This window comes from Meleagris gallopavo, chromosome 15 (genome assembly GCF_000146605.3).
Source record: "Meleagris gallopavo isolate NT-WF06-2002-E0010 breed Aviagen turkey brand Nicholas breeding stock chromosome 15, Turkey_5.1, whole genome shotgun sequence".
NCBI classification, from domain to species: Eukaryota; Metazoa; Chordata; class Aves; order Galliformes; family Phasianidae; genus Meleagris; species Meleagris gallopavo.
In genome coordinates this window covers 3,338,107-3,354,808 of record NC_015025.2, presented here as the reverse complement: position 1 = coordinate 3,354,808, position 16,702 = coordinate 3,338,107, and the positions used below count along the sequence as shown (strand labels likewise).

General features: G+C 36.6%; 1 protein-coding gene across 1 annotated transcript in view; it reads left to right on the top strand.

The window, feature by feature from the left end:
- The window catches only part of DOCK2 (dedicator of cytokinesis 2), a 159,987-nt gene that overhangs the window by 12,391 nt on the left and 130,894 nt on the right, over nt 1–16,702 (top strand). Inside the window, 12 exon segments of the mRNA XM_010718884.3 lie at nt 123–163; nt 743–798; nt 945–1,041; nt 3,251–3,399; nt 5,095–5,230; nt 7,386–7,540; nt 8,971–9,052; nt 9,501–9,636; nt 10,176–10,251; nt 11,254–11,330; nt 11,733–11,858; nt 12,745–12,869. Of these exon segments, the coding sequence (XP_010717186.2) occupies nt 123–163; nt 743–798; nt 945–1,041; nt 3,251–3,399; nt 5,095–5,230; nt 7,386–7,540; nt 8,971–9,052; nt 9,501–9,636; nt 10,176–10,251; nt 11,254–11,330; nt 11,733–11,858; nt 12,745–12,869 (1,256 nt within the window).

The window sequence follows — 16,702 nt, the reverse complement described above, 5'->3', positions numbered from 1 at the left end:
TTTTTTTTTTAAACATCCTGTGCCAGATAGCTTTCACATGGAGGGAAAAAAATAAAGGCTTGTATGTTTCTTAAAGTACGTGCTCTATCATACTGAGTGTACTCTTTCTTCCCTTCTTTTAGACTGGTACAAGGGATATTTAGTAAGACATAAAGGATCAGAGGTAAGTTCCACTATTCACTCCTGTGAGACTGTTCTTAAGGAATCAACTGACTAAGTGATACTTCTTTTTAGCATGTCTTACCAGATTCTGTTCTGATCAGTGAAGTCTGCCATCTCTATCCTCTTTCCTTTCAAGATGAATAGAACAGTGTTTATACTGAACAATGGCGGTAAATATTAGAAATAAGCATTGTTTGAAACAAAGTGTTGAAAAAATAAGAGCTATGCCTTCAGGTTAACGGGCTGCTCAAAATATCACTTGAAATAACGTTTGAGTTAATTTACTGCAAAATCTTTCTGCACTTTTTTCATAAAGGCCTTCAAGGCTACATTTAATCCCAGGCTTTGTACCACGAATGAATTTCAGTTATTGCATAGAGAAAAATTTATCTTAGCTCAATTATTAAGCCTATATATGTTAGTTCACATAAGGTTTGCCATGATTGATAATTATTTGATTGATAATCAAATATTTCTTTAGGATGAATAAAAATGTTTTAGCTGTAGTACAGCCAGGACACATCAGATACTGAAAATGATAACAGACTGCATTGTAATTTTTTTTCCCCTCTATCTACAGGGAATATTTCCTAAATCTTTTATTTGCATCAAGGAAGTTACTGTTGAAAAGAAAAGGTACTGAATTTAATTTTTATGTTAAGCATCTTGTCTGCTAAATGATGAGTTATAACACATTTTATATGCCTTAAACACAGTAACTATAATATAAACTTACGAAAAACTGGTAAATTTTTGTTGTTTTAATTTCTTCCATTTCTTAGACATACAGAAAATGTAATACCTGCTGAAATTCCCTTAGTTCAAGAAGTTACCACTACACTCTGGGAATGGGGAAGCATCTGGAAACAGCTCTATGTGGTATGACATTTTGGTGTGATGTGTGTGGCCTGCCGCAAAAGTAATGCCTGCTATTTATTTCCATGGAAACTACAATAGATACAAAGAGCACAGTACCTCTGATAGATCAAATCCTCCGCTACAAAGCCCTGTTTTTCAACATAGTCATCACCATTGGCTGTGTTTTCACCAGTTCACCAGATAAACAAGAGCTGCATGACACACTTGTAAAAATGCACCAGTGGAAGTGATGCACTGCTGAGATGCACCACTGTGTGGTCTCCATAAGTGTTCAGCAAGCAGTAATGAATGCCAGTGAGTGCCATTTTTTACTTCTTACGTGCCTCCATGTCAGATGCAGTTTTGTCAGACAGACCCTTTGCTGCCATCTGTCACACAGCAATAAAATGTAATTGGAGGGAAGGTTCATCCTTTACTGCCATTCCACCTCTGATATCTTGGGCTGACATAATAAAATAGGAGGCATTGCTTTTGGAGCTGCCCTTGCATTTAGTCTTGTTGGTGTATACTAAGGTCTTCTTCAAAGTAGTGTCTTTTCATAGATGTAGGGCAGGATTTGGGAGGATTGTTAAATGACTGCCTCATGGCTGAATACATCACACCACTTTCTTCAATGGCTTTATTTCAAAAAACTTTCACTTAAAACTGAAGAGTGGCATCATTTCATGCGTTTAGTTTCAACTCTCAGTGTCATGTACTTTATAGATTCTTGTTCTCTGTGGATTGTACAAGTTTCAAGACAGGAGTACTAAATGTAACTAAGATGCATTAGAAAAAGCTTCAATATATTACTGGGATGCTAGAATTCTACTGGAAGTGTGTAGCTATTAACAACTAGCAATTTTCAGAAGCCTATTCCTCACTTTCAGTGTCTTAACTGTACATTTCTTAGAGATAAGTGCCTTATAGTCATAATGATTTCAGAGAAATAGGTCAGAATAGTCACTGCATCAGCATCTGTTCCTTGCAGGAAAAAAAAAAGCTACTATTAGAGATGGTACTCTTATGTCCACTTTGTAATGCTCTGTTACAAGAAAGCTAATGTTTAGTTTAGGAGGGAAAATCAGTAGAACTGTAGAAGTGATTCATAAATTTGATTTTTTTTATTTGAACCTGAAATATTCTGGCAGGTTCAACTACCCTTTATATAGAGGCCAAATATTTCTTATAATTTTTTACCTGTGCTGATGATTGGTGGGATTTGAGCTCTGTAGAGAAGAAGTATGTGTGGACCCAGAGAGCCAGCATAACCTAGAATATTGTCAGCAAGTTGCAGAGGGGTGGGTGGGAAGGGAGCAGAATGCCTATAAGACACTTAGATATAAAGCCTGAATTTTAAGCATAGCAGGCTAATTTGCACGTTTGTGAAGTCATAGATATTTGCATGTTGTAACACAACAACCATCTCTACTGATGCCAGTGATACTTTTAACCTGGTTGCCAAGAATTCATAAAGATTTGACAAGAAACACATCAAAATATGGTGAATTCTCCCGTACCGGAGTAGTCTCTTCTAGTGGACAACCTGTTACAACAATTTGCACTGACTGAGTTATTCCAGGTTCCTTACTACTGAATTTTTATTTTTCCTTGCAAAGAAACCAATGTTACTGTGTAGTTTTTCCATGCTAATACATTCATTTTCTGAAAGCAGTTACTTCCATCTTCCTCACAATATTTTTTGTTTCAGTGGATGACGCTGGAACTGCTCAAGTGACTTCTGCGTGTTATCTCAGCTTTGTTTTAAATGTATTAATACCACTGTCAAATGTTTTTCTCAGCATGCTCTTGTCAGTGTATTATACAAAAATGAATTACCTCTCTCTAACCATTTCTTTAGATGAGACTTTATGAATTTCAGTCCACAAAACAGTATTATTACATAAAACCAAAATCATGTGTCTACTCCCATACAAAATGCTTAAATTTCACGTTGTTCTTTTGCAGTCACACTGGAGATTCTGCCCTAAAAAAATTCTTGAATCAGAGCAGGAAGCAATTCAGGTTTAGTGATTTTAGACTGTCTGGAAAGATTTGTGGAGAAATGAACAGAACTAAAGATGAGAACTTTGATTAGCAGGGTACTTTTTCTCATTTTTGCTCCTGCAGTTGTTCAGCATGACATAAGGCATCCTTTAATTATCAAAGCCAATATTTCACTTCAGCTTTCTACAAAGCCTAAAAACTATTTTCTTCTTCTATACTTCAGACAAATAAGAAAGAGAGGTTTCAGCAGGTACAGTCTATGATGTATGACTTAATGGAGTGGAGATCACAGCTTCTGTCCGGGACTCTGCCAAAAGATGAGCTTAAAGAACTCAAACAGAAAGTCACTTCCAAAATTGACTATGGTAACAAGTAAGTAGCCTACATTGCTTCTGAAAAACATGATTTATTTTGAAGTGCACAGCTAGAAAAAAGATTATGAGAATTTTTTCCTCGTTGCAGTTTTTTAGGTTGCTAATACTTGATGTGGAAATTGTAAATCATTCTTTGCAAACTTCTGTTACTGTTGTAGTAATAATAAATATCACGTTGAGACTTTTCATGCCAAATACCATTTTCAAAATATTAATTTATTTGTAAATTATGGAAGTATCAACTTGTCAACTGTAATCACTTGAGGTTGGATTAGAGTAGTCTTTATATTGGTTTAATATCAGTGTATTCATGCCCAGAACCTCATCTATCCCTTTATAAACACAGCCAACTTCTAGTAGTGTTATGCAACCACTTGAGCAGTGGTGTTGAAAGACCTGGTGTATAAATAGCAGAAGTCTGAAGTGTACAGTGCCATTGTTAAAGGCAAATTCTTTTCAAACTTACTAGGGAATTTCCACGCAAAATTTAGTTCTGGTAATAGAAGTGAAACTACTGTAGGTTGAATAGTTACTAGACAAAATGTCTTACTTGCTGATGAAAAGTTATTGCAGAACAACATGTTTTTTGGCAAAAATGCTGCTATGCGGGTTGATAAAGAGAGGAAAGCTTGATAAACCAGCCTTCACTGTAGGCATTTTACATGCAGTGGAATCTGCTAATGATCGGTACTAAGCTACTGAAAATGAGTTGCTATTGTGGCACAGAAGCCCACATGCAGTTGAAAGGCTTCAGTTACTCATGGCTTAGACACAAGCAACGACCTGAGATGTTGTGAAATTCTTATCTTGTTCACTGATCTGAATCCACAGATTTCTGATAAGTTGTATTCCTACTGAACATGCTATGGGAATTCACATATCTTGACATGCTGTGTAGAAACTGAGTGGTCATTCCAGGATAAATGTTGACTTTGAAATGCTTCAGTCAAAGCATCTCAGCTCTGTCCAAAAGAACATTAACATTTCTTTGCTGTCAGACTATGAGACACTAAGCTGCTTTACTCTAAGCTGAGAGGAATAAGGATAGAGGGGGTTTAAAATGGCTTGGAACTGGATGGAGGTAGAGTGCCAGGTGGGAACTATTTGTAAGCAGCTGCAAGTGTGGTGCTAAGAGCTGTGATACATGAAGGAAACTGTGTGGAAAGAAGAAAGGGAATGAGAATAAAAGGTGAGTGATCATTGTGAGAGAGGAGGTTCAACACCAAAATGGGAGAGGTTATGGAAAGATGACACAAGATGTCAAGTGGTGGTACAGATTGATTCAAACAATGCTTGCAGTGACACAAGGGTAGATGTTTTAGAAACAGGCACAGTCTGGAATGAAGTAGATCAGTGTTAGAGGGAGATGTAGTAGTGAGATCCTGGATAGACAAGTAATACCTATTGACTGACACCTTGCCACCCTATAAGAATGTATGGAATGCAGGGGGGTTACACTCAAATCTATTAATGCTTTGACATTATCTGTTTTAAGGAAGTGGTGGTAAATATTGAACTACAGCTTGAAATGTAATTGTAGATTTGGATTATTTTTTTTTTCAATTAAATATTATTGTATCTATTTAAGTTTACTACTTTAAAACTTGAAGAAAATCCTTGTGAATTACGTTTCTAAACTGTGTTTTTATAGAAGGAAACTTGATAAAACTACCAGATCTGTCTGTTTCCACAGGATACTTGAGCTAGATCTGATAGTTAGAGATGAAGATGGAAATATCCTGGATCCAGATAAAACCAGTGTCATCAGCCTATTTCATGCACATGAAGAAGCAACTAACAAGATCACTGAGCGAATTAAAGAGGAAATGGTAGGAATGATGGGACAAACTTAACGCTTCCTTTGCTAAAAATCAACATTAAAAAAAAAAAAACATATTGAAGGACACAACTTACCAAAAAAAAGATGGTGAAAACTTTTGCCCCTAATAATATTGGATTCACATTCATGTGTTATAAATATGGTGAAACCTTGAATTGAGTTAGTTGTATCTGTGCTTTGGATTTAATCTGTCAGCTAGACTGAAAGCCCATGTCTAAAGCTGGTTCTAAATCAATTCTCAGATGTCTAAATAAAATAAAAAAACCTCCTAAACCCACCTACGGTCTACTCAATAGGCTGATTTGCATAGTGAGTAGTTAGATACTAGGAGTACACTGTGACTAACCAAACATCTTTTTAGACCATCTTCTGAAAATACAGGTTGCTAGCTCTAAATTGCAGCTTGTTAGTTATTTTGGAGAATCTGAAGAATTTAAACTTACTAATGAAGTTTGGTCAGAATTGTGGTCACCAATATCTAGCATGTCTAAGCAAAGGGCTAAAAGGGCATGTAGGTTTTATCTTTTAAAACGCAATGCAAGAGACTATACTTCCTTTTCCTCTTAAATATTAAGTCTGTTTAGAGACCTGAGTCTTCATTTATGAGAAAGTAAATAACTATAAAGGAAATAAAACATCCGACAAAAGAAGTTTTACCACAATGACACTTTAACAATGCCTGTGTTGGAAATCACCTTATCAGTTGTTCTCATCAACATTATTAAATAGATCTTGCTTTCTAGATATGAACATGTAATTAAATGATGATACATATAAAATAAAACTTGGTTTTCTGCAATAGAATATGTTGACTTATAGGTAGAAAGAGCTTTTGGCCATCATCTGTTCAATGGGTGTTTTTGGTGGTTAAAACAAGATGTGGTTGGAACTTACGTACCTATTTTTGAGATGGCAATCCTTCTCAGATATGTCCTGATCTCTGCATATGCCCTTGTTTTATTTTTGTTTTTACTTGTACTTGTCTTCCTAATGTTCTAGCAGCTGCAGACAGCTGGTCTTCTGCTGTATGCTGTCATGTTCAAAACTCATCTTGTGCAGATTTGTTTGCCTCTGTAGTGAAAGCTTGATATTTTCTCATCTGCTTTTAAGAAGTGGCAGTAATGTTTTATATATTATATCATTGCCTTGTGGCTAAAGAATTGGCATTGGGTATTGAAGTCAAGTTACTCTTTTTTTCTTAAAGGAGTTTATGTTCTTACAACCGTATAAAAATATTCTGAAATCCTTTGGGCGTGGTTAATGGGCATGGTTTACTAAAATTTTAGTAAAGGACTTCAGAACAGCTTCATTGAAAGCAACCTGATTTCTTGTTAGCTAAGGTTTTGAATATACTGATACATAGAAGAGGAATTTAATCTGGCACTTATTTCCTCTGTGAAATTAAGTATAAAATTTTCAAGATGGAGATTTCTGGATGTGAAGGAAAAAGGAAAGAGAAACAGCATAACTGTTGTGTTCCTTGGAAATATTCGTAAAATAAATTGAGACTTGTTCCATTTCCAAGTAGGTGCACTTTTGGAAAGGGTAGGTTTAGAATCTGATACAAGGAGTTTCCCACTAAGTCCTCCAAGTCTTGCAAAAGGTGTTCTTAAGGAAACTCTGTAGTCAGATTTTTCATTATTTGCACACTGAGATAGCTCCCTAGGCTGATCAGTGTTTTGAGGAACTCAGTCTGAACTCTTGATCTTCTTACATACATTGAAGACTCTGGGGAAGAATGGGATGCAAGGAATCTTCCATATCTATGTTACTTCTACACATTCTAACTAACCTGCTAGCTTTCTTGATTCATTGTACAAAAGGATTTTGATTTGGTGGTAAAATACTGAGAAGTATCAGAAACTAGTTTGCTGGTCATTTTTGTGTTGTTAAGAAAACTCTCTCTGTGGAGTATATAGGATAGTGGGTTTTTTTTGTTTGTTTGTTTGTTTGTTTGTTTTTGGTACAAGACGAGCATTTTTAATTCAAATACCATTGTCTGGTGCTCTTTAAGTGAGCAGAATGTGCTGATTTTTGAAGACCAACTGCTGCATGTAATTGTAACTCTGTAAATCGTAATTGCTTTTAGTATCTTATCACTTCAACTTGTGGATCTAGCTAATGATTTTTCTTCTTTCGAGTAGTCAAAGGATCAACCAGATTATGCATCATATTCCCGGATGTCTTCATCCCCCACTCATAGTCTATATGTCTTTGTGCGGAATTTTGTTTGCCGAATTGGAGAGGATGCAGAGCTCTTTATGTCACTATATGATCCACAGAAATTAACAATTATAAGGTAAGTTTTCTTTTTTTTAATGTAAGAAAAAATAATAGTGATAGAAGCTGTCCACCAAGAAGCACAATAGTTGCCAGCATGTCAATAATGAAAAGGATATATAAATAAAAGGAAGAAAATCAGGGGGAAAAAAGGGAAAGTGTGGACAGATTTAGCTGCTGGTTGCTCAAAGACTCTGAGGTAAGGGATCCCAGATATTTTGAAAGCCAATTTCTGGAATAAGCATTTCAGAGTTTTGGAGAATTGTCAGACTTCTAAATTAGAAATAATACTTATTATTGCAGTACTGTTGGTGGGATTTTTATTACAAGTAAAGACAATGTTTTGTTTTTTTTTCCTCTAAAGCTTTTACAGATTTTAGGAGAAAGAAACTTCACATGGTAGTTATAGCAACTGAGCCATCACATGTTGAGGTTTATAAGACTGCCAATCCAGCCAAAAGCAGTCATATTAGGCAGAGTCTGAGGCGGTTGTTAAATTGGTTTTAAAAGGAGAAGTGAAAGAGGGAAATATGCAAACTCCAGAGATGACTGTCCTTGTTGGTAACTGAAAGGTAACCTTGAGATTGTCTTGAGAAATTGATGGGGATCCTTCTTTTGTGGAAACATGCCTTTCTAAATATAGTATGATTGCTTCCTTAATAATTCATGTGAAAGTGCACTAGTGTGCCAGAATACAAAACTGGATTGTCGTTCCTATTATATAGCTCCATAAAGTGGAATGAATTAGATTGGAGGAATCTCTGGAGGCACCTAGTCCAACTTGCCTAGCAAAGCAGGGCTGTCTTAGATCAGATTGTTCAAGGCCTTGTCCAGTCATGGCAATTTTACCAAAGATGGAGATTCAATAGCCTCTATGTGTACTTGGGAAGTACTGTAACCTTCCTTGGCTCTATGAGGAGGAAGTAGTCATAGATTGAAACTGTCTTCTGGCAACTGTCAGTTCCAGGTCTGAGTCTGGAATCTTGATTTGTTTTGGCAGACAATCTGTACAGATGACAATAATGAAAACCGTTTTCATCTATAACAATAGGTGACTGGAAGAATGACTTAGGATGTCACTGGATTGATCACTTAAGTTTCTTGATGGGGGGAATGTTGGGTTGTATGTGAAATAAAGTGCTGAAAATTGAGGTGAGAGATAAAAACGTGAAGAATACATACATTAAAAGGAAGTATAAGAATTGCTGATGATCTCTATCAAACAGCTCATAGTGTCTGTTTCCTCAAAAAAGGGTGCTATTTTGTCTAATGTTCAAGTTATTTTCAATTTTCAAAGTTTACTGGTGGTGTTTTGTACAGTACTACTGTCTTTTAGTCTGGTTTTAGCTTCAAACAATCACCACATGCTATTGTCTGTTACATGACTTTTTAACATACTTTGAAGACTTTTAAAATCGCATGATAATAAGAAACTTTTCTTCACAACAGTGAGAACTACTTGGTGAGATGGGGGAGTAAAGGTTTTCCAAAGGAAATTGATATGCTCAACAATCTGAAAGTAGTGTTTACAGTAAGTGCTTTTCAGATTTCCTTATATTTTATTTTCAAATCAGACTGTCTCTTTTCTGTGGTTGCTATCAGAAGATTGTGCAAGATGATGAAGGAAACAGAAGTTATCTTAGAGCAAAATGACCAGTCATTGAGTGCTTTATGACAGCGACTTTGTCCTTTGTTTGTACATTTTCTCTAATGTCTGCCTCATTAATTTACTGATGTATTTGATATTTTATCTGCTATAGCTACTGTTTTCTTCTTTATTTATCTTAGTTTACATTTGCTTTAAATTTTAGTGTGTCAGACTTTTTCATCCTTTCTGTGAACTCATGTTGTTGTGGTGTTATTTTTTCCTCTGATTATTTAGACTCGTGATTACTGAAGGTCCTTCTTAAATTTTGCAATCTAATTCTTCTCCAAATAATACTTTATCTCCTTCTCTTTTTTTTCTTTTTAAATCTTAGGATCTTGGAAATAAAGACCTTAGCAGAGATAAAGTTTATTTGGTTTGTCAAATAGTCCGAGTTGGAACAATGGATCTTAAAGATAGTAACTCAAAGAAGTACACACAAGGACTAAGGAGGCCTTTTGGAGTGGCAGGTGAATGAAGTCTTGTGTGCTCTGTCTGAAGAGGAGTTAATTGATAATTATTAGACTTGGGCAGTAGAATCTACCACAGCATGCCAGAATCTAAAATAGCCACATCAACTATCTTCCATCCTTAATGGCTGAAGTCTCAAAAGGCTGAATCTACATTAGCATTTTAGTCCATGTCAGAACTGTGCTTTTGAATTTAATTTCCTAAGTACTAGAGTAGTAGTAAGATGAAATGAGTGGATGAAATAAAACCGCTGATGATGTGCCAACAGCACCACTGAAGTGAATGTGCACACACATGGTTCACAGGATCAGACTAGAACTGAAGTAATTCTGTCCTCACATAGTCTCATGTTTGTAGAGTGCACATTGCACTAGAAGCTCTGCTCCACAATTTTACCCCTATTTGTTTACATTGCTTGCTAATGAAAATCTATATCTACTCTGAGAAACAAGAATGTATAACATACTGTATTAATGGACAGGAGAAGATATTTAGCAATGCCGTTCTATGTTTTGATAATTTTCTTTTACTTTTCTAGTCATGGATATTACAGATATCATAAAAGGAAAAGCGGAAAGTGATGAAGAAAAGCAACATTTCATACCTTTTCATCCGTAAGATAGTCATAAGTATTTTAGTGCTGTACACAAAAACTTAAACGTATCTTTGGCTGCAAAATGACCTGTGAAATGCCTCAAGAGAAAATAATTTCCCCCTTTAATGTTTTCATGCTGTGGTAATGTTAATTATTTAAGTATCACTTTAAAAGGCATTTAAGACTTGACAGAGTCTCGTAGCAAGTTAAATAAACCTAGATTGCTACAATTGCTCTCTGTGAGTCAGCTGGTCTCATGTCTTGTTTAACAAAAACAACAACAACAAAAGCTAAATTGTTACATATCCAGTGCAGTAATCTTTACAAGTTTGAATAATTAGTAATTTATGTGCTTGATTCTGTTTTAAATTTGTGAAAAATTATAGTAAGAGTTGTGAAGTAAAGCAGTGGGATGGTCATACATTAGCTATCTTGAAAGAAATATTTGGGGATTATAGGCAGACACCAGCTGCCTAAAAATGTGATACTCATAAATTAAATGGATGGATGTCAGTATTCACTGGAAATGTATTTGCACTGTTATGTGCTATGGAGAATAAATTTAATTCTGAAAATAAATCAGCTTGTCAAACTTCCAGCCTAGTTCACTCGTTTATAATTTGATCCAAGTTGTTTGTTATGTGAGAATTTGCTCATAATTTCAGTAGTCACTTAAATCAATTTGAAGTGTATTTGTCAGGTTCTTCATTATGGAAACTGGGCTAGGCATGCATATTGCTGTGTGCATTAAGATCGTGTTGTGCTACAAAAGGACAGGCTTTCATATTTGGTCAGCATGCCACAAACCACAGTCCCTCAGGTTGTTGATTTCATCTTTTTTCACTTTAGTTGACTTATATGTTTAGAATGAATGGTCTCTGTAACTCGGTCTGAGAGATGATGAAATTACAGAATGTGTCATAATAATGTCAGATACAGCAAAGAGAACTGAGGCTGTTCTTCATCTATGTTCTGACATATATTGCTTAACTCCTAGTAGTCACTGTTTTTATTCCTGCAGGGTAGTGGCAGAGAGTGACTTTCTTCACAGTCTCCTAAGCAAAATCACAGCATCAAAAGGAGATAGTGGTGGTCAAGGTGAAGTACAATTTTTTTTTTAAATCAAGTAACAAGTGATTTCAGTGGCACTTCATTTTATACTGTTTAGATTTTAGAGTAAGGCTTTTATGTTCTATGATTCTATGTTATCACTGTAACACCATGGATATTGTGAACTTTCAAGCTGGTGGGGAAGAATCATGACTGTGTTAAGACTGTAGGAGATTAATCTATTAAATTAATAGATAGTGTTTTGGATTATAAGCATTTATTTCCAGTGAAGGAAAGTGGGAGAAGTGAATTCTTATTATTTTGGTCAATAGAAGAGAACATAATCTGAATATAGGTGGGTTTGTAGTTTTGTTGTTTTCCTTTCCTTTAGTATAAATGCAGTCTTTTACTTTTTTATTGTTTTTCTTTTTTTCCTCTCCCTCCTAATAGGTCTCTGGGTAACTGTGAAAATGCTTGTTGGAGATGTGATTCAAACAAGGAAGGACTATCCACATCTTGTAGACAGAACAACAGTTGTTGCTAGAAAGCTAGGATTTCCTGAAATAATCATGCCAGGTAGGAGGTTCTTTGTTCTATAAGGGAGTTTATTTATTTATTTTTTTTGGTCATTACGTTAATGAACATCAACTATTTAATTACTGATACCTGTAATAGGTAACTCAGTCTCTAAAATTCACTCTACATGTTGAATTTGTCTCAAAACTAGAGGTTTATGTAAACAGTGAAATCTTTGGAAAGTGTTACAGAATAACTTAAACAAGAAAAAAAAGATAGAAAAGGATAATCTGAGTTTCTTCAACATAGATTTTTTGTTTGCTAAATAGATTGCTGTGTATGATTACTTGAATCTTAAATTAACTTCAGTTTTATTGTAACTTCTCACTGTATTTTATTCATAATACTAGAAAAAATAAGATAACATACTCTTGGTTGTCGATTTGTGACTATATAGTTGCCAATTAAATTCACTATCCACAGTGCTAAAAAATTAACAAACAAACAAAAAAACCACCAAACCAATTTAACCCCCTAACAGGACAAACCTCCAAACCATGTTCACATGTAGGTACTTTTAAATCTTGTTAACAGGAGAACATTAAATTTCTTCACATAAAACAATTAAAATATGAAGTTCCTTCTAGAATGACATCAGTGTACTCGGCCAGAATTCAGCAATGGCATCCTGCTGTCATCTCACCAGCAGGTGTCAGTGCAGGACGAGAGTAAATTGAAGCCGCTTTTAGGAATGCTGTTTTCAGTCCGTCACATAGCTCATTGTACTATCTTAGCTAAGAATAAAAGGGCTGAAAATTTAAGTTCCGATGGAAAATAAGACGTTTTCTATGGAAGCACGTTTTACTGTTGAAAAATTATTGTGAAGGTCATTTGATTCTATGTTCTCACAGCATTCTCATTCATAACTTTTTTGTTTCTTTCTTAGGAGACATAAGAAATGACATTTATATTACACTGCTGTATGGAGATTTTGATAAATACAATAAAACAACTCAGAGAAGTGTGGAAGTAATAATGTGTGTTTGTGATGAAGAAGGGAAAACCATACCAGTAAGTTTTTTTGTGTTTATTCCCTGTATGATAGACATATAAACATGAAGTACTTTAGGGAAGTAAGCCTTAAAAAGAAATAAGTCTTACAAATTCTTAAGAAATACCATTATACAAAAACTTTATTCCCACACTTGACATCTTTCAATAGGTGAACTTTATGATGTTGACTGTAACAGATCTATTCAAATCCTATAAATGTCTTGCATAACACTGTAAAACTGCTGGAGAGAAGTAAATATGAATGACCTATTTTAGCTATGACTAATGAGCAAACAGATTAAAAGCTGTTTCTGACAATTACTACATTATAACTCCTAGGGGTTTTTTTTTGGTGGGAATTCATGGAGGGAATATATTTGTGCATTTAAATGTGTGAAGTACCATTTTTTTCCACAAACCCTGGATTTGTGCCAGGAAAACTGCTCCTTGTGAAGTATGTGGCAAATAAAAAAAGAAGTGAGAACAGAGCAGTGTGGACAGGTCACATGCACAGCATGAATGTTTACAGTGTCTTTTTGTTAGCCTATTTCTATTTTTATGAATTTTTGTCTTTTCCTAAAGACAGTTTAACACCAGTTCAGTATTCAGGGGAATTTTCGACCTTATGAGCTTCATACTGTTCTTTAAATCATGAGGGTGAAATCATACTGACACTTCCTGAGATAAAATAAAGCTAGAAAAGCTCGTTGTACTTCATGAGTTGCTGAAATGTCGATGTGTTTATGAATTACAGCTAAACATTTGACCTAAAAAGTAGCTTCAAAGCTTGAATAAAGAAAATCCTAAACACATGTACTACCTAGGATCCACACAAGAACTAGTAACCCTGATCACAAAGCATACCTCTGAGAACACCTAGCCATCAACCCTATGGAGAAAGGCTTGGGGGTCCTAGTGGATGAAAAGCTGGAATGAGCCAGCAGTGTGATCTTGCAGCCCAGAAAGCCAATGGTATCCTGGGCAGCATCAAAAGAAAAATGGCTAGCAGAGAGATGGTGATTGTCCACATCTACTCTGCCCTTTTAAGGTTCCACCTGGAGTAATATACCCAAGCCTGAACTCCCCAGCACAGGCACATGTTGAGCTGTTGGAGTGGGTCCAGAGGAGGGCTGCAGAACCTCCACTATGAAGAAAGGTTGAGGGAGTCAGGCACTAAATAAGGTCAGGCTTGGAGAAGAGAAGGCTCCGGGGAAACCTCATTGTGGTCTTTCAGCACTTGAAGGGTGCTTATAAGCAGAAAGGGGAATGACTCCACATAGTCTAATAGTGACAGGACCTGGGGGGGAATGGCTTTAGACTAAAAGAGGGCAGATTGAGGCAAGGTGTTAGGAAAAAAATTTTTTTACTCATAGGGTAGTGATGTGCTGGAACATGTTGCACCAAAACATGGATGCTCCATCTCTGGAAGCATTCAAGGCCAGGCTGGGTGGGATCCTGGGCAGTGTGATCTAGTGGCTGGCAACTCTGCCCATGGCAGGGGGTTGGAACTGGATGATCTTTAGGGTCCCCTCCAACCTAAGCCATTCTATTATAGAACTTGCATGTACAGGAGATTACTGCTGTGAAATAGACTTCATTAAATTCTATTGGTTGCAGTCACAGATAATATGCTTTAAATACCATGCATTAAATCTTGCAGTTCAGTGTTATGTACGTTTAGTTCCATAGGTGGACTTTTTCTCCAAATGCTAGCAGAAAATATAGTTGTCCCTTTGTCTGAGAACTGACTGATGTTCAAAAAATGCCTCTTTTCTGGAGGCAATACGCATCACACATGTTTAAGCAAGTTTTCCAGGGTTGATTGAAATACCATAAATACAAGTAATAAAGAAAGCAGCTGTTGTTCTGTTTTAGCCTCCAAAATGAAATGTGTAACAGTAAACTTCCAAATCTATGAATTTATAAAAACTTCAATATTTCTTATTGTTGTTATCTATCATTCAGACAAAAACAAATTTATGTTCATTAAACATGGAATTTGTGGGCTCTGTTTATGCATCAAATTAATTTCAATTGAGAGGGCTGGAAGGACATTTACTGTTATGAATAAAAGGCCTCTTGTACTAAGTAAATGTCACAGAACACATTTGAACAAGTGGGTACATAAACCTAGAAAAATCTCCCTTTGTGGAGATGAGACTTACCTTTCTATAGTTAAGTTGCAGAGACCAGGCCTTAGAAACCTTCCTGTATCAGAATTGCACATTTCTTTTCTTGTCACCAGATGTCTTCCCTGGTGTTTGAAGATTTACAACATTCATCAAACCTTTAGCACCAAAGTTTCAACTTTGCATTAGTGTATCCTTTGTAAGGTTAGCTTCATCTGTGCTCTCAGTAACAAAGTCAGCGCATTTGCTTCTGTCAGGAGGTTTCACATACGATTGCTTGTGAGATGTCAATGGTCATGCTTCCTATGTTATCACCATTAGTGATTATTCTGCACGTGCAATCAGTCAGGGAAGATGGAAGTACATTGAGACTCTTCACAGATTCCCTTTTAAACTTGAAAGGAAGTTAAATTGGGTTTGTACTGGTTCTGACAGTCATTAGAGCAGAGTAATCTGTGCTGTGGAGTTTGACCAGATGAGAAATGGAGCAGTGTCAGGGAGGGTCAGGATGGGTGTTAGGAAAACTTCACCTGAGGGTGGTTGGACATGGGACAGGCTCCCCAGGCAGTGGGCATGGCCTTGAGCTGCCGAAATACAAGGAATGCCTGGATAATGCTCTTAGGCACAGTTTTTGAATTCTGGGTGGTTCTGTGTGGAGCCAAAGAGCTAGACTCAGTGATCCTTGTTGATCTCTTCCAATTTGGGGATCTTTGGGGATTCTATCAAAATGAGCAGCTAAACGGGATGAATTGCAAGTGTAAATACAGAGGGTAGGTGTCTTTAAAGTGGTTGTTGTTTTTTTTTTTTTTTTTTGTTTCTTTTTTTTGACTAAAAGTGTATTACTAAGTAAGTTAGGTACTTAAAGGTAAAGGGGGTAAAAAGGTAAATTAGGTAAAGTAAAAGTTAGGAGTAAAAGGGAAAATTTGGCAAAGAGATCTAGAATAGGCTATAGGGAAAGGAAATGTAGAAATTAGGCTGAAAGGGGAAAAAAAAATTAAAACATCTATTGGTGCATCTACAACTTCTAGTTGAGAAATCACCTTTGGTACACAGACAAATACTTCTGTGATTCTGCTAGAATTGAGTATTTTAAAATCATGGGAGAACTCAATGGAAAAATTAAAGCTGGGATGTTGTTGCGTTGTGTACCTCCCCTGATAACAGAGATGAACACCTTCATTACTTAAGCTCATTGGCTGGGAGAGAAACGCAGGTTCTGTTTGTTACCTTGCTGCTCTCACATGGCGTAACCCTGTACAGTGCCATCAAGTGGTAGGGCCAGTATAAAGATGGGAAACTTTTGTTTTTCTTGCGTTTGGAGGCTTGGAAAACATTATTTCCTGTCAAGGCTTCCTTTCTGTTGGCAATGTCATCATTAATTTGTGAATGACACCAGGCCCAAATTCAACGCCCTTTTTAAGACGGTCCCTCTTGCTCCGTGACCAATGCCAGTCCTGTACATGAAGCATTCACGAACTGCATTTTCCAGGCTCCAAAAGGCTTCAAGCTGGAGCCCAACAGCGTTTTGGGGCGGCCTAGCCCTAACCATGGAGTCTGCTCAGTGGGTAAGGGTTCATCTTGACTCCTCACGCTGAACTCCAGAGAGGCACGGAAGGCGCCGTGGCTGTGGGCGGGAAGCGCGCCCAGCGCGGGCTGCAGGGCGGACCATGGCCGCTGGTCTCGCGCCCGTTCCCGCCTCGCGCTGAGGTAAAAGCTGCTGCC